General features: G+C 41.5%; 1 protein-coding gene across 15 annotated transcripts in view; it reads left to right on the forward strand.

The window, feature by feature from the left end:
- The window catches only part of lrba (LPS-responsive vesicle trafficking, beach and anchor containing), a 462,623-nt gene that overhangs the window by 187,907 nt on the left and 251,387 nt on the right, over positions 1 to 23,329 (forward strand). For all 15 annotated transcript variants that reach the window (XM_079552680.1, XM_079552675.1, XM_079552684.1 and 12 more), the window contains 2 exons: positions 11,274 to 11,441; positions 22,218 to 22,307. In XM_079552680.1, coding sequence (XP_079408806.1) covers positions 11,274 to 11,441; positions 22,218 to 22,307 — 258 coding nt within the window. The remainder of the gene's footprint in view (positions 1 to 11,273; positions 11,442 to 22,217; positions 22,308 to 23,329) is intronic.

A 23,329-nucleotide genomic window follows, 5' to 3' on the forward strand; every position in this document is an offset into this window, starting at 1 on the left:
TTCCCTCATTCCTCTGTTTGATTGAATGTTTATAAATCTTACAAAATGAAGTATTTGCATTTGTGACATTAAAAATATAGCGTTTAGGCATACAAAATGACACTAAAAAGTATTAATTTGGACTGGCTGCGACCAGTAGAAACCCTGATAAAACAGATGGGCTAGTTGCTATTGCTATGTTGCACTTTCGCTATAGTCCAATGTTCAGCTACACACAGGCCATGCTATTTTTTGCAGAAAGGTATCAAAACATAGCATTAGCATTCTTAGACTTATGCTTTTAAATTCTGAATACACTCCGCAATAACGAACCAAGACAACAAGCATCAGTGTCCATACTGTGCCAGCTGCTGCGGTGAGCTCATGCCTCCGCTGCTGAGATAACCCACATATCTGCCTTGTTCTAACCAACGTCATCATAGTGTGTGTAACGTGACTTCTGACCCCCGAGCCTCATTTACCTCCTTTTATGAGCCTTTGAGAACATCTCCGACTGAAGCTCGTCACTGTAATGTGCCGACAGCTTCTCACTCTTTCCAAAACTCCTGCCCTCAACAAGTCCATTATCAAAGCGGCTCTGATGTTGGGAATTCCTTTTGCTTCCCTTACGCTTCCTCAAGGCCTATAAGACAACAAGCTATTAAACCCACCACATCTTGGCTCTTTTCCTTTGATGCGTTATTGTCTTTTAGCCAGTTAGCTGACAGAATATGGCTCATATCTTTAGGACTCTTTTAGATAACGCCTGTCACAGTTGAATTTGGCTAAGTGCACGGCCGCTTCCTTGCCAAGTACGTGCATCCTGAGCAAACGACCTAACCGTTCCTTGCCTGTTTACTCGTCTACTCTCAAGACTCTGTATGGAAAATGTACAGTAACAAACCCAACACTCGACATAAGTGGATTCCGCATTTTTCCCACAAGGCCGCGGACAATGATAGCTCCCTACTGGAGACCACCAGCGACACGGGAGTCAGGAGATCAGGGCTGTTTACATTCACCTCTCATGAACGCCGCGCTCCGACCAGGCACGGGGGCTTCTCTTTCCCACCACTGGACGGTCCCGTAGGAATCCATGTGCGAGCTGAGGTAAACCACTGCAGGGGCCGGCAGCTAACCGCCGCTCGGACGTGACTGAGATGTGATTGTTGTAGGTGCTGTGCTGTGGCTTTGTGGAGGTGAAGTTTTGTTGAGTGGGATTAATTAAGGGGGTCCAGGCTGGGATTGTCCAGGAGCTCCCTCCGCGTGCCGTGATGCCGAGATGGCGCGTAATAGAACAGCGGATTCAAGCTTTCACTTTCTCCTTTTTTTTATCTTTTTCAATTCAAGTCACCCGTCTTGGCGTCGTCTTTTGCTTCCCTTCCTGTGGGATGGGAACTTGCGCGAGGGGGCGGAGGTTATCTGGCTCATGTCAGTGGGCGCTCACTGTTGGGGTATTGTCATGCATAAGGGAAGACATGTTTACTGTGCGCTTAGTGTTTTACGACCTTCACCCCCACCGTCCCCCCACCGTCCCGTCCCACATCCCTCCTGTTCTCTGACGTAATGGAGGAGTCTGATGAGCCTGAGAAATGAAAAGATGTACTGCCGCTGACACATTTACTCACTTATGTTGCTCTCCTACACAACTTCTCTTGGGACGCAATTTTTTACTTTGGTTGTTTCTTCATTTACTGCTGAAGCCCTCCTGTTTATTGTGTGTATTGTTGTGTAAAAGGTAGAACCCAGAGGTGTCCTTTGCTTTATTTTTTCCAGAAGGCTCCATGTTATATGGGGACTTTATTCATATCAAAAACAACTTAAAAGCCTGGATTCAAAGACTTTGTTTCTATGAATGCAGTTTTCTCCGTTGATAATTCTGAGGGGAGTATCATCATTTTACACACGCTGGTTTTTGTTGTTTGATATTTTAAAGTTTTAGCTTTGGCTTTGATTGACAGGCTCTGGAGAGCTGAGGAAGCTTGTTGCAGCTTTACTACACGTGTATACACATTTTAAAGCAATACTAAGTAAGTCATGCCCCTAGAGGCCATAAGCACCACTACAGGTATCGTAGCGTGGTGCGTTTTTTTACTCATTAATTGTCCGTGAGAGTAAATACTACGCTGACAAAAAGACAAAGGGAGAGAGGGATATTTACATCCAATTACACAATGGAGATACTTTTTTTCAGTCAAATTTGGCTGTAAATACTGTTTAAGTGGTGCTAGCCCGCAGTTAGCTTTGCCCGTTAGCTTGTTAGCGTCTTCCATTAGTGTGTATTGGGCCTCAGGCTCAGTGCAGGGAAAGTTGCAATTGTGTTTTTATGGCCAGAGACACCAGGGGGAGATGAAAGACCCCCAAACATCCCATCAACACTTGTATTACCCCCGCGAAAAGGATTTATTAGGTGAACAAGTTACTTTGTGCTGCTTTAATTTGCAATGCTTTCAATTTGAGTCCTGAAATTATCAAGTGAAGGTGTATGGACTGTACAAGCATGAAGTTGGCGGGCACTATCACATAATTAGCAGGTGGAAAAGGGCGTTTCAAGTGTAATTTTTGATAAGGGAACAGTATATGACATGGTTAAAAGCAGGGCTGAGATAAATCACAATGAAACTGAAATCACGCAAAAGCTATCCAATAACAATATATCATCTTCGTCTTTTCTTCATTTGACCTGCTTATGAATGCACTTGTTGTTCCCCCAAATTCAATTGCTTCCACTATGCAATCTCATCTATCCCCGTCCATCACACTCCTGCTCCCACACGACCCTCTCACTAACTCCACTTGAGCTGATCAGTTGAGTCATTTGTCCTAATCATGTCATCTGCGCTCTCCTACAGTCCGGGAGCCAGAGCCGTAATCACGCTGGATGAGTAGTCTCTTTTAAACAGCTATCCAAATATGCCCTCATCCAGCCCCCTCTCCAGACTCGTCCCTGCTGCAGAGCGCTTCGCCGTTTAATCAGCTCCCTCTGTTGACTTAGCTCCTGCCCACTCCAGTCTATTGTGGTGATGGCTTTCGGCGCAGATGCACAGGCTTGTTAGCTCTGCCGGAGATGGACAGGGTGCCCGCTGGCTGCTGGAAAGTGTAGGTTTGAAGAGAGCTTGTCTAGAAGTTACTATCTATATTGACCTTAGTAACTACTGATGCTCGCGACTTTTCATTTTGCGTGCTACTTTTTTCTCTGTGGTCTTACCAGCACTGCTATGAAAAGTGACGGAAATTGTGACCGAAAACTAGAAAGGATTCTGTGTGTTTTTCGCCTGCCAAGTTAAATCCAACCATCTTTCTATCCCCTTTACTCAATCACACATGTTTACTCTATTGTCTTTGCTGTAAATTGCACCACTTAGCCCACTTCTACACTATGTCACTTGTCTGACTAAGACCAAATCCACCATGACATGTTTGTTTTTGCAGAGATACTTTGCCAATCACTGCTCACTCTGCTTCTTTTCACCCTTTAACTTGATATTGTTGCTCTCCGAGCGGGCTGTGGGATAATGACTGAGATGGGAGGGAGAGCGAGGAGCGCGCTGGAGTTTCACGTTGCACTTGGCAGAGAGGGGCCTTCGCTGACCCGTAGCCACAAACTCTCACAGTCCTGACCTGTCTGATTAGCGGAGCATGGAGGAGGTGTCCATCAGCTGTCCATCAGCCTGACGTGGGGCTTTAGATGTTTACAACATAGAGAAAGTCGTGTGTATCTACTTTCTTTTTCGCCAGTGCAATGATCAAGTGAAAGTACAATAGAATTTATATTTTTTGGGTGACAGTTATATGGGCTCCAAATCTGGAAAAAATGCATAAATGACTCTGCTACTTTTTTTTTTGCTCAAACCTGTCCAGACGATTTATAAACTTGTTGAGGACCATTTGTGCTCCTTCTCATAAATAATAAAGTGCCAGAAATTCAGATTTGAGTATTTCCGTGGTAAAAACAAAAACAAATAGTCAACAACCAAAACGGGATTACTCAAAAGGAGATTTTGCATGCTCAAAGGTGATTTGTTTTTTTCTTCTCGAGTTCTCCTGGAGCACACATGGTTTAATGTCAATAAATCTGCTCTTACACACAATGGGGTGACATGGGTTATTTGTATTGCCCAAGGGCACAACAACAGTAAGCAATGTTGGAAATTATGCTTCGCACAGGCGAACGTCAGGTCAATGTAGGAGAACAGTGTAACTGGTTGACTTTGAGATATTTCTCTTCCTTTTGTTGCCAAAGAAAGTGCATTTGGTACAAGGCCATCTTTATTTTTTGTTTTCTCCCAATTGACAAATTCGGAATATTTCAACCTGAATAACAAAAGGTTTTAAAGGGAATAGTGGAGCAAAATAATTGATAGCCTATGATTTTACCATCCAATTACTATCTCTAATCTCATCTCAGTCACTTCAGAGGCCTGTGTAAATGTAGCTCTAAAAAGAATGGCGGAAATGGTTTGTTAGCTCTGTGATGGCTTCAGGGATCTCATTCCTTACGTCAGCTGTTGCTTTTTCTTTCCTCCGCTATATTGGGGGGCCTCTCTCTCTCCTCTCTTTCTTCTCTCTCTCTCTCTCTCTTCTCTCTCCGACCTGACTTGGGGCTTCCTCTTCTTGCTTCAACATGACAATCGGCTTCTCATTTACAGCCGGCTAATAAGCCCTTTAATCAGAGCGCTTGTCAACCTCGGGCAGGGCAGCTCTGGAGTAGTTGATCTGGAGGATCAGATGACTGGTGCACAGGCAGGAGGGCAGGGGAGTAGCCGAGAGAGGGAGAAGGAGAGTCATTAACCCAAACAACGGCAGAGTTCAGTTCGCGTCTGCCCTGGAGACTGCAGCATGATGTGATTTTACTGGATAATAATCTATTCTCTATTCTATTGTTTTTGTAATTATGTAGATATTTGCTTGGCTGACTTTTTTTTTGCGAGGTCACTTTGTCACTTTGCGAAGTGACTCTCTCAGTAAGCATTCGATCCAATCTCATTTTAGGCTCATGTTTGTCAGGAAGGTCATTCAGTGTGAAAATACACCTAATCATTAAGTCATAAATAATGATGCATTAAAAAGGCACATTTTGCTAAAAAATGATCCATACACTACCTCTCGTATTTTTATCCATGTTTTATAACTTATTCTCTTAATCCCCACCTGAACCAAGCACATTTTCTCCAGTTTGGCTTTACCCAAATCTAAAAGCTTAAAGGCACACTGCGCAACATATTGACCCGCTCACTACAGAAACAGAGAGTGGATTTGGATGGGGACCAAACCTATTTGATGCTCTCATTCTACTGACTTTAGTCACATTTCCATGGAGACGAGCTGGAGACGTGCCCACTCCCGGTAAAGTCACAGTCATGTCTTAGGATGTCTTGTTTTTTTTTTGTGTTTGTGCATTCATGAGGTATTTTTCCAATAATGAAATGATCAGTCACAAAATAAAAATGAAAAATTGATTGATGAAATGTATTCAAAATTAAAATTCTACGCAGTGTGGCTGAAAATGCTACAAAATGGCACAAAAAGTGACAGAAAAACATGACTAAAAAAGCAATAGTAATGTGATGCAACAAAAACTCTTCCAAAATGTGACCAAAATGCGGCGACAACATGACAAAAAAGTCTTTTAGATTTGGAGAAACGCCAAACTGGAGAAAATGTGCTCGGGTAAGAGGTTAACTTGCTTGAAATTGGCTTTTAAAGAATCTCAAAAGCATGAAAATTGTTATCCAAGTCGACTACTAAAATGATCTTTAGTTGCAGCCTGAGCAAAACTAGTAAATGCGTCTAACACACTGTAGTGTCCAAATGTTTTAAAACCGGCATTAGTTTATTATGAAAAGTTTGCTACAAATCCCATAATGCTTTCCAATATGACATGATCCTAAACTCTATATTTGGAAGTTCTCACTTTTTTTTTATCTTATTTTTTAGAAAGCTATATATATCCTAATGTCCATCTTATTATAACTGTGTTTTGCATTACCCACAGTACTCGTTTTTGGAGCCAGTTTTAGAGCAGGTAGGCCATCAAGCCGCACAAGGAAGTGTAGAAGCAACTGTTCCGGATGGGCGCTAATGAGATTGAATATTTCGGTTTGAAAAATGGACAGTAACCATAACATTTACATCAACATATTGTGTCAATCTAATCCCTGAAGTTAATCAGCTTCACCTGTGGTCCGCCTGTGCCGTACTTTCCCCGTCGCCGGCTGAGCGTGGGTCTTCCAGGATGTTTTGATCAACTCTCTCTAAGGCAGTCGCGTTAGTGTATACAGGACTGACAAGTGTTTGCTTTATCCATCCGTAATCGATACATGGGAAAACAATTGTGCGCTGACAACACCCGGCTCACATGTGCGTTTGATTACGAGCCCACACCGGCACCTCCGCACACTCTCCGCCAACCGCCACAATGCAAATGAGAGGATTGATTTGTTAAGTGACATTTTAACATCCTTACAGACAGTTCTCCATAAGGCCCTAAAAGGTTTTCTTGAAGGAGGAAAGCGCTCACCGTCACCTCGTTAAGGGCCCCCGGTCAAATCCAGCACAATCCGCACCGTAAAGCTGAACCGCAGGCCGCAGACAGGCACACATGCACCCATAGGTCTGCGCCGCAATCCACCTCTGGACATGGGAAAATGCACACGGAGGTAAAGCAAAGCAGACACATGAGTCGACCGGCGGAGCAGCGCTGCATTCAGGATACTGGCATCACCGTGAAGTGTAAACTGTTTACTTTTTACTGATAGCATCAACATTGGTCATGACTGTTAAAAGTTTGATAGTTGGAAATATGAAATTAAATCTCGTTTTGGATTTAAAGCTTGCACGTACCGACTATATGCATGAACGAATGAGTGAGTTATTACATTTTTTGTTTGTTGACACCACCAAACTGAACATCTTGATCTTATCTTGATCACCAATATAAAATGATTGACTTTTGGGGAAAGGAAATGAGTAGGTATAGTATTAACAGAACTATACTGGCTCATTTGGGTATTGATTCTGGTTCACAGCTATTGGACATTGGACAAAATGACTTAACACATTTGAAATCACCAGTCTCAGTATTGGCATATACTTACTCCAAACGGTATTGTATTGATTCAAAGATGTGTGGTGTCATCTACCAGAGGCACTGATATTGGATCCAAACAGGTGTTAAATATGAGATTGATACTGATACAAAGAGGACACTTGAGTTATTAGAGGTGTCAGCAGAGACTCTCCACATACAAATGAATGGTGGAGCCAACCCGATGATAAAAACAACATGGCTTGTTGATTTCATGGCATTATTTAACGTATGTGTTGTTTCTATCATGAGTATTAAGAGAGGAGGTTTAGTGGTGTCTAGATGGGCAGCTTTCACCACAGCAATCAGTGTAAAGTTATATGATGTAGCTTTTACCTCAGGGTCGAGTCGCCATTTTGACACATTTACCTCAGTAAAATCTCAATAGGACTTTATTATTCAGAAAATATTTAAAACACATGTTGACGTCACATAAATTTGGTTGACCCATTGACAATATCTTGATCACTCACAATGTGCAACATACAGTAGATACAGATAGCACCTCGGGGAATTATGCCATGAATGGTCACGTTCTCGGGGAAAACAAAGGAAAAAGTAAAACTCTTTCACTTATTGCTCCACCACTACTTAAAGGGACTATACAGAGTTGAGCCCAGACCAACTCACCACAACTGGCTCTCAAATCCTGCACTGTCACTCAAAAAGGTGTTAATTCGGGTCCGAAGTGCCGTCATGCACAAGCTGCAATTGGACGTATGACCTGAGGTGGCAGTAGTGAGTATAAAATGGCTAACTTGCATCTAGCCCCTTTACAAAGGCTGAATTATGAATCTATAGGTTATACAAAAATAAGATTAAAGAGACGTGGACAGGAACAAAGTGGTTTAATAGCCTGAATTTGTACATTTAACCTTAATGCTATTGTTAGCTTCATGCTACATACTAATGGATAGCTTCGAGTTCTTGTTTTTCACTCTACTGAACAACCTGCTTTCAAAACATTCATGATTTCCGTAACACACTTTTTTCCCCTTTGCTAAGCCATGCCCCTTTCATAACATGTCTCTTTGATGGCTAATGCTAACGGCTATAGGAAAACTACATTGAACAGGCTACAGAACTCTGTAGCTTCCGTGAGTCGCCGGCTTACTGACTGTACATATCTTTTTCTGTGGTGTACAAAGACAAATAGCACAAGGCTAAAAACTCTCCCCACCTCCCAAATGTTGCCGTGCACATTCCGTCTGGACCGCGGCTCATTTGTACCATGTCACGGGCAGGTGCGAAAGCATCCCCTCACGTCGGACCGCGAGGACAACGTCGGAGCAGAAGGTTGGTGCAGATAGCAGATTCCTGAGGAGGGATCTGGTGCCACTTCAGGAGGAGCGCGCCGTGTTATTGATGGGCCAATTAGCAGCCAGCGTGTGTGTCATCCTCATCCACCGGGGACGCTCTGATAATTAATGAATAATTTAGCATGCCTTTATGTAAATGCTGATAGGGGGTCGGAGTCGCGGGAACCTCCACACGCCCCATTGTTGTGGACGTGATGAAGTACAACCCTGGAAGCACCGGGGGGAGTCTCTTTGTTGTGTCGGGCGACCTGTTTCGGATGCCGACAATAACTGAGAATTTTTGGATTTATTTGGAGGTGGGGGGGTGAGTGACTTTGCCCTGTCCCTTGGCAAGACACCTCTCAAAACTCACTCAGAGCATAAAGGTCCAGGGTTCGCTATCGCTTCAAAAACAACAAGATCGGGTCCAAATTTACCACTTGTACGACCACACAATGACGACAAAGCTTCTGTCTTGTCGTGAGTTTGTGGCATTGACCTCTACGCCACAACACAGCGCCACCCACTGGTCTTAGGTGTTTAGCATAAAGCTTTTAAGTGGATAAACATATGCAGCCAATCCAAAAACTGCACAGTACAACGAAAGCAAGCTTGTTAGTTGATACTAGTTAGTGAGCGTTTGCATATTGTTCCTTTGTACGCACTTGTTTTATCCCATGGATTTTATCGCCACAGTCTTAACCCCTCGGTTGAATTGTCATTTCCATACGTATTTTCCAAGATTGACCATAAAATCACAGCTGGTCTTTGTTTTTCCTGCAGATTGACGTGAGATTGCAGTGCCTATTAAATAGCCATCAGACCTAGCTTTAGTTTTAGGAACCAGGAAGCAAAGGTCAGGCCTCATGCATAATAAACTCCTCTCTCCTGCACAGACACACACCACTGAGCTGTATTAAAATGAGTGGGGGTCCCCGGCCTTATAACCCAACATTAATATAAGGTACTGCCTCGTGACGCAGCGGAGTATCGTGCTGTCAGGAAGAAAGATGGACATGGAGCCAACTGCCTGAGACTGGGGGGGGCTGATCTGGGAGGCTTTTTTTGTTTTAGCATACGGTTTTGTTTTGCCCATAGGTGGAACTGTGGAATGTGTTTGGCTGTATTGATTATGATATAATTAATATCATCCATCTCTGATTTCTTGTAAAATTCCCTTTTGCAAAATACAGTATATGCTTTGGTTCCAAGCGCTTGTCTTCAGCTCTGGAGCCTCCTGTTGGACTACTGTACTATGAAATAATAATAATACATTGTATCTGCGCAACTTTCTGAGCCGGTTCTTTCAAAATTGCTGCTTCTCTTTCGGAGGTCGTGGATGTTTTAAGTAGAGATAGTTTGAGTATCTGCCGATATACAATATTTACCGACACCAAGAGACTTTCTTAAAACTGGCTTTCTCTGAGTGAAAATGTACTCTTCTCCATTGTAAGATCAATAAAGCCATATTGTTGTCATGTTACAGATCAACTATCAATTATATCTATTGATAAACTCTTGAATAAACATTTAGCAAGGATGACTTTTCTACACTAAATATCCCTGGGTAAATGACAGGCTTTAGGTTACATTAATATAAACAACTCACATGAAGTGATCTGATCAATATATTAGATCAGTTATTTCTTAAATTAAAATACAAATACTTGGCTACAGCAGTGGTTATTTTCTTTTATTTGGCTACTTTAGGTATTTTTATCATAGTTTCTGTCCCAGCCTTGATTAGTTTTCGTTAGCATTAGTGTTAGCTTCCGCTAGTTTTAGCATGCGATTGCTAATCGCAGAATTTTGCGCGGCGATCAAAAATACACTTGCGAGGGTTAAAACTAACTCAGCAGTTATTTGTAGCCAATACCCTATACTGTATTTTTTCCAGTATCGGCTCCGATATCTGATGCCAGTATCGGATCGGTGCATCCCTTGTAAAGCAGCATATAGAGGGATCAGGTGCATGTTTACTGTTGTAACGCCAGAACTGTCTTCAAGTGACTTCATATGTGAACATGCTAAATGAATAGGAGATGCGTATGCCTTTTAAATGCATATTGGTAAAATAACTCTTCTTATGTAAGTACTTCCACCTCTTCAAATGAAATGTCTTAAGATTAATTTGACCTTGGAAGTTTTTTTGTAGGCCTACTTTAAAAAAATAAAGCCTTCAGACCTTTGCAGAACGTGATCACAACCGCACACACACCGCCTGCTCCTTGGCCCCTGATACTGAAACTTGTAATTAGAGGAGTGGGGCAGAATTAGGCGGCGAATGAGCTGTCAGAAAGTCACATTTAGGTGAAGGATGCTCCACGCCGCGCCGTAAAAATCTAAATGATATAAATTGCCGTTTAAGTGTAGCACAGGCTAATGTTTTGTCGCAAATTAATGTGACACAAGGCAGCCATGACAATCAGGGGCTGCCTCATTCTAATTTGGTGGTGTTTAGAGGGCTTTTGTGAGGCGACAGCTTTACACAAATTAACACAATGGCCTGTTTTTATGACAAAACCATAAATGTTTTTAGCCTGCTTTAGCGGCTAATGAGGAGCGAAAAGGGCTTGTGTGTCTGCGTTATGGTAATGGCGACATAAGACCGGCGCTTCTTCCTTTTTTCCAGGAAGAACAAAGAAAAGCTACAAAATGGCTCCCTAAAGAAACGCAGTGGGCTCAGTTTTCAGACATTTTTTAATTGTTGCTTTACTATTTTACTATGTAGCAGATCCTAAAATCATACAAATTCATTTTCTATAAGGGTTTTAAAGCGAATCTTTGAGGAGATTAGTTAAAACTGCCGTTCGATGATACCCTCTGGGACCGCCATTTGGCAGTGTTGTACGGGAAATGGGCTACATCTGCTGTTGAGAAATAATCGTCATTTTCTCGCGTCTCTGCAGGCCTTGGAGAGCGAGTTTGTGTCGTGCCAGCTCCACCAGTGGATAGACCTGATCTTCGGGTACAAGCAGCAGGGGCCTGAAGCCGCCAGAGCTCTCAACGTGTTCTACTACCTGACGTATGAGGGAGCAGTCAACCTGAGCAACATCAGCGACCCCATGCTCCGAGAGGTGAGGCTGCACACAGTTCACATTATAATCATTTTACTTTCAACAACAAATGAACATCTTCTGAAGCATCTGGACAGTAGTCGCAAAGCATTAAAGCTGCATTATGCAACTTTTTATGTGAAAAAGAGGTTGATATTTGTGTGTATTTGACCTTGTAGTGATCAAGCGGCTGTATGAGTGGTCAGCATGGCGTCTTTGCTTTTGATCACGGTGGTCTGCACAACGCTCCAGGATCAATTGTTTAGTAGGTTTTCTGGTGAGAGGAGAAACTCTTCTAAACAATCGATCCTGCAGCGTCCTAGAGGCCACTGTGCTGGAAAGTAAAGGCGTCATGCTGACCACTCATACAGCCGCTTGGTCACTACAAGGTCAAATACACACAAATATCAACTTTTTTTTCCACATACTAAGTTGCATAATGCACCTTTAAACCAGATCTCACTCCCTGCTTTCTAGTTTGGAAATATAGCATTATTTTTGTTTGGTTTGTTGGAAATTTATACATCTTTGCACTTTTAAATGTGTTTTAGCTGCATTGCAACTGGAAAATTTAAAATAGTTAAATAAGTTAAAAGCCCCCTACCAGATTGTAGTTTTGTTTGTATATTTATCAATGAAACAAGAAGCATGCAAAAAGTCTTCAAAATTTGTTGTGAAACGTGCTTATAAACTCATCCCTGTGAGAAGAATTGGGATGTCAGGGATGGTTTTGGAAAGTTGAAAATGAGTATTAACAATTCAGTAACAAAAAACGTTTAGAAAAAAAAAAAAAAAAAGAAATCTCGTTCAGAATAGGTTTTATTGTCATACTATTGTCATTTACTGTTCGTTCATGAGTCTGATGGCAGAGGAGAAAAAAACCTATGGGACCTTCTTTATATATTTCTTTCTTCTTTTTAATTCGCAAACATTTCATCAAACAGAGGAAAGAGAATTGGACAAAACAAGCACATTATTATCAAACAAAATTTAGCCTGCAGCTGAATATGTTTTAAACAATAATTTGGTATTATACAGTAGAGATTGATTAATGTCATAATTTTCCAATAAATTTAGATGTTATGCCAGTTTGAATCCAATTTAATGCGTTTTAATGCCATTTAAAGGGGTATTTCAGGATTTTTGACATAGGGCCTCATTTCCTAGTTTCTGGAGATATTGTTTTTGTAATTCATGCAGTTCTCATATTTGAAGAGATATGTGGAGCTAGGCTAGTGCAAGGCTAGCACATTTCTATGGTATCAGCTAGCCTGCATTAAAAACAGTCTGACCCGCTCCACAGTGCACCTGAGGCAAATCACTTATAACGCCAGACTAACCATATAAATGTCTGTGTCGATAGAATAGTTTTTGGAATATAACTGACCTTGCATCACATGAATGATCGCATTTTGAGGGACTATTTTCTAGTCACTCCGCCGCTGCGTAGCTTATACAACCACGAAGCGGATGCTGCTCAAATATAAGGTATTTTAAATGCAAAATGGTTAAAATTACTCTATCGACACAGACATTTATATGGTTAGTCTGGCGTTATAAGTGATTTGCCTCAGGTGCACTGTGGAGCGGGTCGGACTGTTTTTAATGCAGGCTAGCTGATACCATAGAAATGCGCTAGCCTTGCATTAGCCTAGCGCCACGAAACTCTTCAAATATAAGAACTGCGTGAATTCCCAAAAAAATATCTCCAGAAATCAGCAACATTCTCTCAGGATAACTAGGAAATGAGGCCCTATGTCAAAAATCCTGAAATATCCCTTCAAGGCCTTCATTTTGGCACAGTTGATTTAATGACATTTAATTCCCCTCGGAAACTCTGATATGCCACAAGAAACACCAGGCCAATGGTGTCCTGGACAGTTTAAAACCCAGATTCAAGCTACCCTAGTTTGGCAGTTGGGTTCACAATGTATAAATAATTGCTTTGTGACTTCCAAGCCTAAATATTATGATAACATTTGTCCATTGTTGACCTGTATAATCGCATTCACATGTAAATCCCGATCACCTTCTTAGTCCGTTTAACTTGCTTTGCTGAGTCAGGCGCAGTATCACATTACAGTAAGTACCATCAACAAGAGAGCTCTCAATTGAATCCTTAATAGAGCACATTACACAAACACGCGTGTCTGTGGGAGGGACACCCCTGATGCCATTAGCCGGGTTCAATTGGAAGCTTGTACGACATTGGAGAACAGAGCTAACAATATGCGGAGAGTTTTCGCTGAGCCAGGCCCTTTCCCCTCGTGTGATGCCTCGGAAAGCACTCGCCGTGTTCCACTTTAGCGCCTTAAAGCCTCCTCCTCGGCTTTTCATTCATTATTCATGCCCAGCTCACTTTGAACTGCTGCACATGAAGCCGCCGTGCCCCAGAGCAAGCAGATAGCAGACAGCGCAACCAGGAACAACAGCGATCCACAGGCAACTGCCCCACTGGCCTATTTCAGAAGATATTTGGTGTTCTATTGCTCCTCAGACATTCATTTAAGTTCATTTTGACTTATTCATCACATTTATTTTTACATCTACACCGGTGGAAGTATGACAGGCAAACTTTAGAGTTATTATTACCACAGGATGAACTAATGAAGCCACAAACTACACTACGTTTATCTTTATCTGTATGTTGTACTCAATCCAACCATATTACCTACATTAATGTTTAACAAAATGGGAATTGGCAACTTGTTAGTTCTGGACACTACTTACAGAGCCATAACCCTTTTGTATTAGCAGCCCATATTATTTACTCTAAGGCTCTTGTCACATTTGGATTGAAATGGAGATGAGCTGCGCGCTCCTGTGCTGTGCCCTTCATGCTCAGTGACTGCAGCTTCACACGCGGTGCCTGAACATGTTGATTTATCACCTCGTTCGCCCTAATTCCCATCCAGATGTGCTTTGGCCTTTAGCTACACACCGCAAGCACACACACACAAACAGCCAGGATCATTACAGGCCCGAGCCACTCATCTTCTGATCCCCCAAACCATTATCCATTGTTCTCGCTAATTATAAAATTCAATCAGCAAGTTCCGTGCCAAAGACCATGTAGGATGGATGAGTGCAAAAGTACGTATTGGGCGAGCAAATGTGCTGCATTTTTTATTTTACATAATATATTCAGTACTTTGATAAGAAATTGGTCTGCCAATACGTCAAACCAATAATATGAACTTGGGAGTTGGAATATTGGCCTATAGTTGGCATCACGCCATACGAGGGGGCGTGGCCTCACCGACGGGGAAGGAAGGAAATTTGTCACTCTTTCTAGCCTTTTTCTGGCAGAATATAAACATATTTATCACATAGAAATAAAGTCAAGTGTAAAACAGGTCCATATGGGTGTCTTTTTTTTTCACAGCAGATTGTTCAGTAGAAGAGAAAAAATTGCAGTCATAGCCAACGTTAGCATATAGCATGACGCTAACATGAAGCATCATCTTAGAATTTTCCGTTATTTATGTAATTATGGGTTGTTAAACCACTTTGCTCCTCTCCATGAATAGAGAATACTCCAGAATACTATATTCATAATTCTGCATTTGTTTTGGAGTAATTATAGAAAGTTTAGATTTTTCTATTCTTTTTTGCCCCCTCAACTGCTTCAAGCATGACCATATATGGGCGATTCCAGAGCTATATTAATTTTTAACATGGAGTGAATTTATAAAATTTGACTGGTTTTGTTCATCAAAAACAAATTGTTATTATTATTATTTTTTTTATATGTGTGTGTTTGCTTCTTGAACCGATTGTCCATATCACAAAGCAAATCCACTTTAGGTCAGCGGATTTTATGGCAACCAAAATCCCCAGAAATGTCTGCAAATACGTTTTACTGCAATCTACAGGTACAGGGTCTTTAAAGTGGAAATATCATACATATTGAGGGTTGAAAACATTCATTTGACTACATTATGGTAATAGATGAATAGAAAGCGCTTTAGCAGTAGAAGAAGAAACAACCACAGTGAACGGGTTTACTCAATACTGTGTGGACGATGTAAAATGCTACTCCATAAAATGATATTGAAGGCTACATATATGTCACTGCGGTTTGCTCCCAGCTTTCTCTGAGACATGGCCTGGTAGCTCTCACCTTTCGAACAGTCCAGTCCCAGTCTGAGCACTTTAATTAGTAAAATAAACGGTTGCGGTGTTATCCCCCGTGAGCTGGCTCATAGCCTCATTCGACTATGTGTCAGGAAGGAAGGAGCAACTGCCCCGTCTGCGCCCAGGCTGGAAACAGAGCTGCAGGCCTGGGCATCGTCACGGATCAGTCTGGGGAAGGGCTCTCTCTTAGTGTCCTCAGTGTGGACCATTACTGTGCAACATACTGTAGAGGTGCAGTCTGCAGCGGGACAGGCGGGATTAGGACTATAGGGCTGCTGTTTGTCAGACGAAGTCACCGTGAATGTCTCCACCAATATAGCAAAGTTTTGTTATTCAGCGGAATGTGCAATGCTTGGTCCGATTTGAATTAGCAATCCCCTGGTTCCACGGCACATTTCTCTCTTAAAAACAACAAAAGGCAGATTGTAAGTCATGCAGCATTGATTTACTATTAATAGTTCTGAAAAGTCAACTGCGAAGCATCTCGTCCGTTATTATGAAACAAGTTCTTTGAAAAATGATTGTTGACATTTTCATAACCCGAACGGTGGAACCCGTGGTTGTTAAAACTTAATCACCACAAGTGAACAAAAAGTCAAGCCCTGGACAGTTTCTTGTGTGGGGAGACACATGTGCTCGCTCGAGGCTGGCATAAAAACAGGGACACATTCTTTGCCGCTTAAAGGGGCTGGAAGCAAGTTCGCCATTTTATACTCACTACTGCCACCTCAGGCCATATGTGTAACTGCACCTTCTGTATTAAGCTTGTGAATGACGGCAATTCGGGCCGAAGTGACACATTTTTGAGTGACCGTACAGGATTTTAGACGCAGTTGTGGTGAACAGGTCTGAGCTCAATCTACACATTAGGACATGGCTGGAACATGTAGGGGGAGGAAAATACTTAATTTTAACATTTTTAAACTCCTTATAGTCCCTTTAAGTCTTTACGCGGTCCAGTCTTGCTCTAATTCTGACCCAACAAAATCACCGGCGATGGAGGTCAATTAACACGAGAACCGGAAAACATGACATCAGCCCCGCTATTCTTTGTCCAAGAAAGTAAAGATGGTCCAGCGAGCGCCTGGTATGTTTATTTGAAGGCCGCTGACCTCTTAGTCCCAAAGGCATCTAACTCAATCAGGCACTTATGCAATTCTTTATATGTTTTATAGGGCTGGGGTCCGTTACTACCGTCAATACCAGTACTTTAACAGGACTTGGGTTTCGATACAGATACATGAATAATACTTTCCCGATGCCTATACTAAAATATTTGTCGTCTAGAACCAGAAAACTTAACGATAATGTGTGGAAAATCTGCAAATTTGCAACATCGACATGTGTGAAAAGGGGGAATAATTTGGGAAAATGGGGGGAAAAATTGTGGCAAAAATAAGCAAAACTTGGAGGAAAATCGGGCTAAAATTTTGAAAAAGGAGAATATATTGGGTGAAAAATGGGAAGGGGATAGGGAAAATATTAGTAATAAAAAATGAGCAAAAATTAAGGGACAAAATGGGAAAACGATAAAAAAATAATGGGGCAAAAATAAGAATTTGGAAAAATGAGGCACACATTAGGCAAAATGTATTTTGAAAAAATAGGGGGCAAAATGGTTTTCAGTATCTGCTTTCAATAATCCTATATATTGTTGTTTTTGTTATTTTGTCTTTGAGTTAACCATTGGAAGATTTTAAAACTCCTCGTTTCACCATGTTTTTAAATCAAGGGTTTTCACACCAACAACCTCACAACGTATTTGACTTCAAGATCAAATCCAGGATTAAAACAGGGCTTAAAATGGTGTAAAATACATTTAAATTTGACTTAACTGTGTCTTAACAGAGTGCAAATCCAGTACTACAGCTATGAAATCTTAAATTAAGCTGATTAAAATCTACAATTACACCCTATGTATCGCCTGAAGAAGTACAAGTGCCACCAGTTTGAGAAACACTAGCCGAGATCAATCTTCATATTACAAAAAAACAACAAAAATATCATGACTTCCAGTTTGCTGAGCATAAACGTGAAAGCACAACTATGACTCTCCTCTGCAAATGCAAGCGTCCTCATCAGCATAAAAGTTTCTGAGGGAGAGTTCGGAACCTTTCAGCTCAAAAGTCGTGAATTCTGTCGGGAACGATGCTGTGTTTTCCAAAAGCGGTGATTACTTCCTGCCCCGCGCCTGCCACCAGTCCCAACCCTAAGCCCTCTGTGTCTACGGGCAAACGCCGACATCTGCGCTGGCTCAGTGTAGAAAAGAAACGCGCCCTCTCATCGGCAGACAGGGCTTCCCCTCTTTCACATGTGATTATGGAAAATCCCACCGAACCAACACCGCCGACAAAACACAGAGCTGCTCTCAATTAGACCGGGTTTGCGTAATTCGGCAGAAGAGGGGGAAGTGCACTCGCGCCACTGAACCTGCGTAAGATTAAAACCCTTTGAAAGAAATATTTTATGTCTGGGGTTACCTTTTATGCATACTTTGTATAATTAGACATTGCATATTAAAATATCAGTCATTCATCGGAGTAGTTTAAAATGAATATGTTCTAATCGCAAATCGAGGTAACTATAAAACTAAAAGATATCGTTGTCAAAATAATTTGCAATATTATTTTATAAAAGTAACTATTTGCTATACTTGAAGTAAAGCAAAATGAATATTGCCTCCTTACAGTATATTGAAATTTATGGGGGGAAAAAGGACCATAGTGTGTCGTCTGAAGCATATTATGAGCGATTGTGAACCCATAAGTAGCATCGATCAATTAGCTGATACTGTAAACACTACCTGGGCACTGTTCTCGCTGAAAGCTGGGAAACATGCTTATAAAGTCAAGGTAATACTGTGGGGCACTTCCCTGACCCGTATTTGTGTCTGCACCCTGATGAAGGCCATGCTGGGTGAAACGTGTTGGTGCACATTTTAATTGAAGGCCATGCTACAATAAAGGCATTTTAATTCCATTTATTCCATAACGGACAGATTGCCTTGGTTTTTTTTTTGACCGTTTAACTCATACAGACCACTAAATATATTCAGAACCTACAAATAACCCCATTCCAAAGAGCACATGTCCTGTTTAACTTTGCATGTTCTACACCAGTCCCCACGCAGCGCTTCTCCCAAATTGTTTTTGCGTGAAATGCTTATAAAGTCGATCCCGCGAAGAAGTGGGATGTTAGACATGTGTTTGGTTCACAGCTGAGAATTTGTAATGAAGTAGCTCCATGTTTTAGAGATTTTTCTTTTTTACACAATAATTGTAAAATAGTATTACTTTTCTAAATGTTGACACTTAAAATTTTTTTTTTTTCCTTTTTCACTCACAAAATAGTTGTAAGCGCCATATAAACTCTCCCACAGCTGCCCTGGGGAGTGTGGCTGCCTGTCTGACTGCACTAATTACCTTTTTGCATTCATACATGGGCAAGGTGGGCGAAGGTCTTGCCCAAGGAAACAACACCAGCTATATTTGCAATAATTTCTTCCTTAGTACATAAAGTTAGAAACCTCGGTGGATGTAAGACAATATAGTATACGTGTGCTGCGATGAGGAATGTTAATCAGATTTTGAATATAGAAAAAAAACTGACCTTAAAGATATTGCTTTGACATTAATTTACCAAACCCAAGGTCCAGTTCTTATATTGGTTCTCGGACATAAACCACCCCATCACGGGAGGCATATACAGCGAGTATAAAACGCCCTCCCTCAAAGCCTTATTCATGGGCCTGTTTATGCGTCAGGGAGCGTTACATTGATTTGCATCACCGCCCCACTATGTTTTACATGGAGATCCGGCTTGTCAAATAGCTAAGTAAATCAAAAAGCATGCAAGGCCATTTAAATGTATAGAATATAGAAAACCCTCATCAGACACGGGCCAGCGCTCCTTAAAGAGATTGGCCTTGCGAGCTGCCCCTCATATAATCAGCTGAGCATCGCACTGGCATAGGGTAGGACAGGCTGACCTAGACTGGCCCACTTTCAGCCCTTCCATTGGCTCTATAAATGTCAAAGCTGGACCTAATGAAGACGGGTTGAGTGGCTTTGAGGTGTGCCTTCCCCATATTAGCCCTGGCAAAAATACTGTGAAGGCCGGAGGAAAGGGGAGACAGGGCGACCTTCATTGTGCCACCTATAATGACAGTTTGATGCAGAGGATATGGGATTTGTATTTTGGGCGATGATGGGGGTCAGGAGGATCTTGAGATTTAAAGTGTTTATGTAAAATAGCGTATTGCCATTGGAACCATCTTTCCCTAACACAGGCTATAAAATATTCAGGAATTCATGTTGCGACTATAAGAACTTCGACTGTTGCATGGACAGTCTTGAAGTACGTGCTCCTTCCCTGTGCCTCTGCGCCTCTCTGGTTAGTTTCAGAGCATGCCCCTGAGCGAGACCGACTTTCTCTGGGCTGTTTTCACATGGAGTCACCAGCGCGGGCTTTAGCCATGAGCTCATTCCCTGCGGCGTGGCCAAGTTATTCTCAAAATGCTGATTTCTCTTCACAAAGCTGTCACTCCCCCAGCCGATCACGGGCCGTGTCAACAAACTGACCATGGGTCACTCTGCGCATGCCCGTGAGAGTGAGCCCGGGTTCTTCTTAAGAAATAGCTCTATTGAAATGTTGTCAGCATAGGTTTTATTCATGAAATGGAACCAGTTAGCTTTTAAACCCATAGACATAATAAATTATAGACTCCGTCTCCTCACACGTTCGAAAGGGAATCCAAGGCGGATTTACAGACTCTTCTTACCCTGCTCTGATGGAGCATGTTCCGAAAAAGGGCATAAGGGCGGTGTCTTCACTGTCGACAGGGCCCTCGTGGGGCGTATTTTTGCCTAAACGCAACCGTGCCATTAGCTCTAATGCTAACGGCCTGTTAATTAAAGTGTGGTTTCTTTAATTGTAGCTAACCCAGTGTTATCACAGGGGCAATGTCTAGCTGTAGAAAGTTCCAAAAAATTAGAAACCAGGCTTTACAGTTGTTTAAAACGTGTGTAAAGTGCAATGCTATCTAATGGGAAACTAGCTTTTTTCCCGCCCACATATGGAGGTACTGCAGCAATGGCGGGCAATATGGCGACCCCTAGCGTCGCGGTCATAGGGCAGTGCAACCAGTGGCCATTGTTTAACCCATATGGATTATTTTTTACATGCTGATCCATCTATACATGAACATTACAATACTTATACAGTATCTGGAATCGCCCATATATGGTCTTGTTTGAAGCAGTTGAGGGTAAAACAAAGAGGAGAGAAATGTCAACTTTCTATAATTTCGACAAAACGACTTGAACAAATGCTGGATTATGAATAGAGTTTTTTACTCAATGAAGATACAAAGACATGGAGAGGAGCAAAGTGGTAAAATGATGCTTTGTGTTAGCTACATGCTATCGCTAGCTATGACTGCTGTTGCATCCATCTGGTCAAACTATGTTCAAAACCTGACTGGCTTTTGTTCTTGTTGTGACACAATATTACAGCAATAGAAATGGCATGTTGTCGATTGTCAGGATTTTGAGCGAATAGTCTCCGGGCTGTGTTGTGGTGTGCTGCAGTGCTCTGACAGTGCTCCGTGATGATGTCCAGGACCCCTCACGGCGTCTGCTCTGACATTTATGGCCCTATGCCTCTTCATTAACACCCGCTAACCAGCCCTCCTGCCTCCACTGCACTCCGGTCTAATGCTCTGCCGCGCGCACGGATACACTAAGTACCTGGGATCCAAGTGGAGGACTGTTGGGGCACTTTACAAATGTTGTTGTGCTATGGTTTTGAACTCGATGCAAATGGTGAATGCTTGATGTTTGACTTATTTGTTGATCCGCACTTAGCTTACATCTTGTAACGGGGAAGATTTTAGTTCATTTACAGAGAAAACAAGTACAGGAGTAGAACATATGCTATAGCAAAATGATGCTAATAATGCACGCCAACGTTGAGTGCTGTCCACCATTAAGCAACAAAAAGAACGTGATGCTAACTTCCCAGGCTAACAGCTGTTTCTTGTCTGAATTTTTTTTCTATGGAGAATTATCCGTGCTTTGTTGAAATAAATAAATATTTCAAAAGTAGTGTATGTGCCAGAAAACCTGCAGCTGCACTTCCAACATGTTTCCACCCGATGAGACTTCAGTGTTTATAGTAACTGGAGCTAATTTAGCCTTGAAGCTAAAGGCTAACGTTAAGTTGATGCTAACAAATGGTAAAATAGCACCACTATCTGATTTTTTTTTAAATGAAACACACTGTACCGGACATTTATTTAAGTTTTCTTTTGTTTTTGTTTTTTCGTTTTTATTTACATTAAAGTGTGGACAGTAAATAGTCTTTACCCTACATTGGCCAACAGGAAGTTAACCAAAATCATTCTGCGCACAGAGACTAGTCGTGTAGAAAACAGTAGAATTAGTATTATTAGTACTGTATCATCTTTTGGATATGTTTAACCAATTTGCAATGTTAATCATCACGGTTACATATGTCTTATTCATTATTGTAATAATAATGAATCTGACATGTTAAATAGTAAGGTACTGGTAGTTAAAATCTTTAAACTAGATTTAGACAGAGTAAAATAGATTTAATTCAGTAAATTCTGTAAAGTAATGCTACATCTTTTATTCCCAGGCTGTGGAATCCCAGATCAGGAGTTTCGGACAGACCCCCTGCCAGTTGCTCATCGAGCCGCACCCGCCTCGCAGCTCCGCCATGCAAGTGGTGAGTGGAACCAGACGATCCTGAGAGTCTCCCCAAACGCTGCGGCGTAATCCCCCCTCTGTCTGAGCGGCATCAGGGCCCACTCCGCCCCACCATTACCCCTTACAGTATCCGCTTCGGTCTAGAACTTTCTCATCTGTCCTCATATTGGCACACTCTTCTAGACATTTTACACCTTTTTTTTTTTCTTCAACAATGCCTCATTACTGTCGAGTGGATTTAGAAAGTTTTCAGTCGTCTTAAAGGGGCTGTTTAACTTGTTATAAAGTCGAATCCATTTTAGCCTTTTTGCGGTAGTTTGTATTTGCAGACATTTTTGTATTTTATTTTTAGAGTTAGTCTTATTTAAATAAATGTATATTTTCAGTACTTGGCAGAAAACATACAGCTGTTGGATAATCACTTACAACATGCTAAAAACTTTACTTAGGATACTTACAGTAACTGGAGGAGACTTGAGTTAATGACGAGCTGTTTTAGCCTTGAAGCTAAAGGCTAACGTCAATTTACAGACATTTACACACATTTTTATGTAACACAATTGGCTGGACATTTATTGAAGTTTTTGGGTTTTGTTTTATGAACTATTTTTAGCAATCGTAAAGCGGTAGTACCAGTGCTAGAAACAAATCAGAGTCAGATGCAAATTATAGTAAGTAAATAGCTTTTATTGTCATGAAATGGCTTTATTTCCCATAGGCCTTTAAAAGCTTGATGCAGGTAGTTGTTACTTGAACCATGATGTTGGGAATATGTTGGGAAAGTAACGAATGATTTCTGACCACAATTAACAATTTAAACTTTACTAGTGAAATGGAAACCTTTGGTGCAGCCCCTTTATGTAAAATGTTTTAAGTTACAGTCTGATTCCAAAAAATACACATTTCTTTTCTTTTGTTAATTAGATTTTACATTTACAATATATTAAGTATTCAGACCCTGTACAATATCTGCAGACCAATGCTTTCAATCATAGTTGTGCTGTTGGTGACCATTCATAAAAGTTTACATCTCTGGTAAAT

This window comes from Gobius niger (assembly GCF_951799975.1).
Source record: "Gobius niger genome assembly, chromosome: 3".
NCBI lineage: Eukaryota > Metazoa > Chordata > Actinopteri > Gobiiformes > Gobiidae > Gobius > Gobius niger.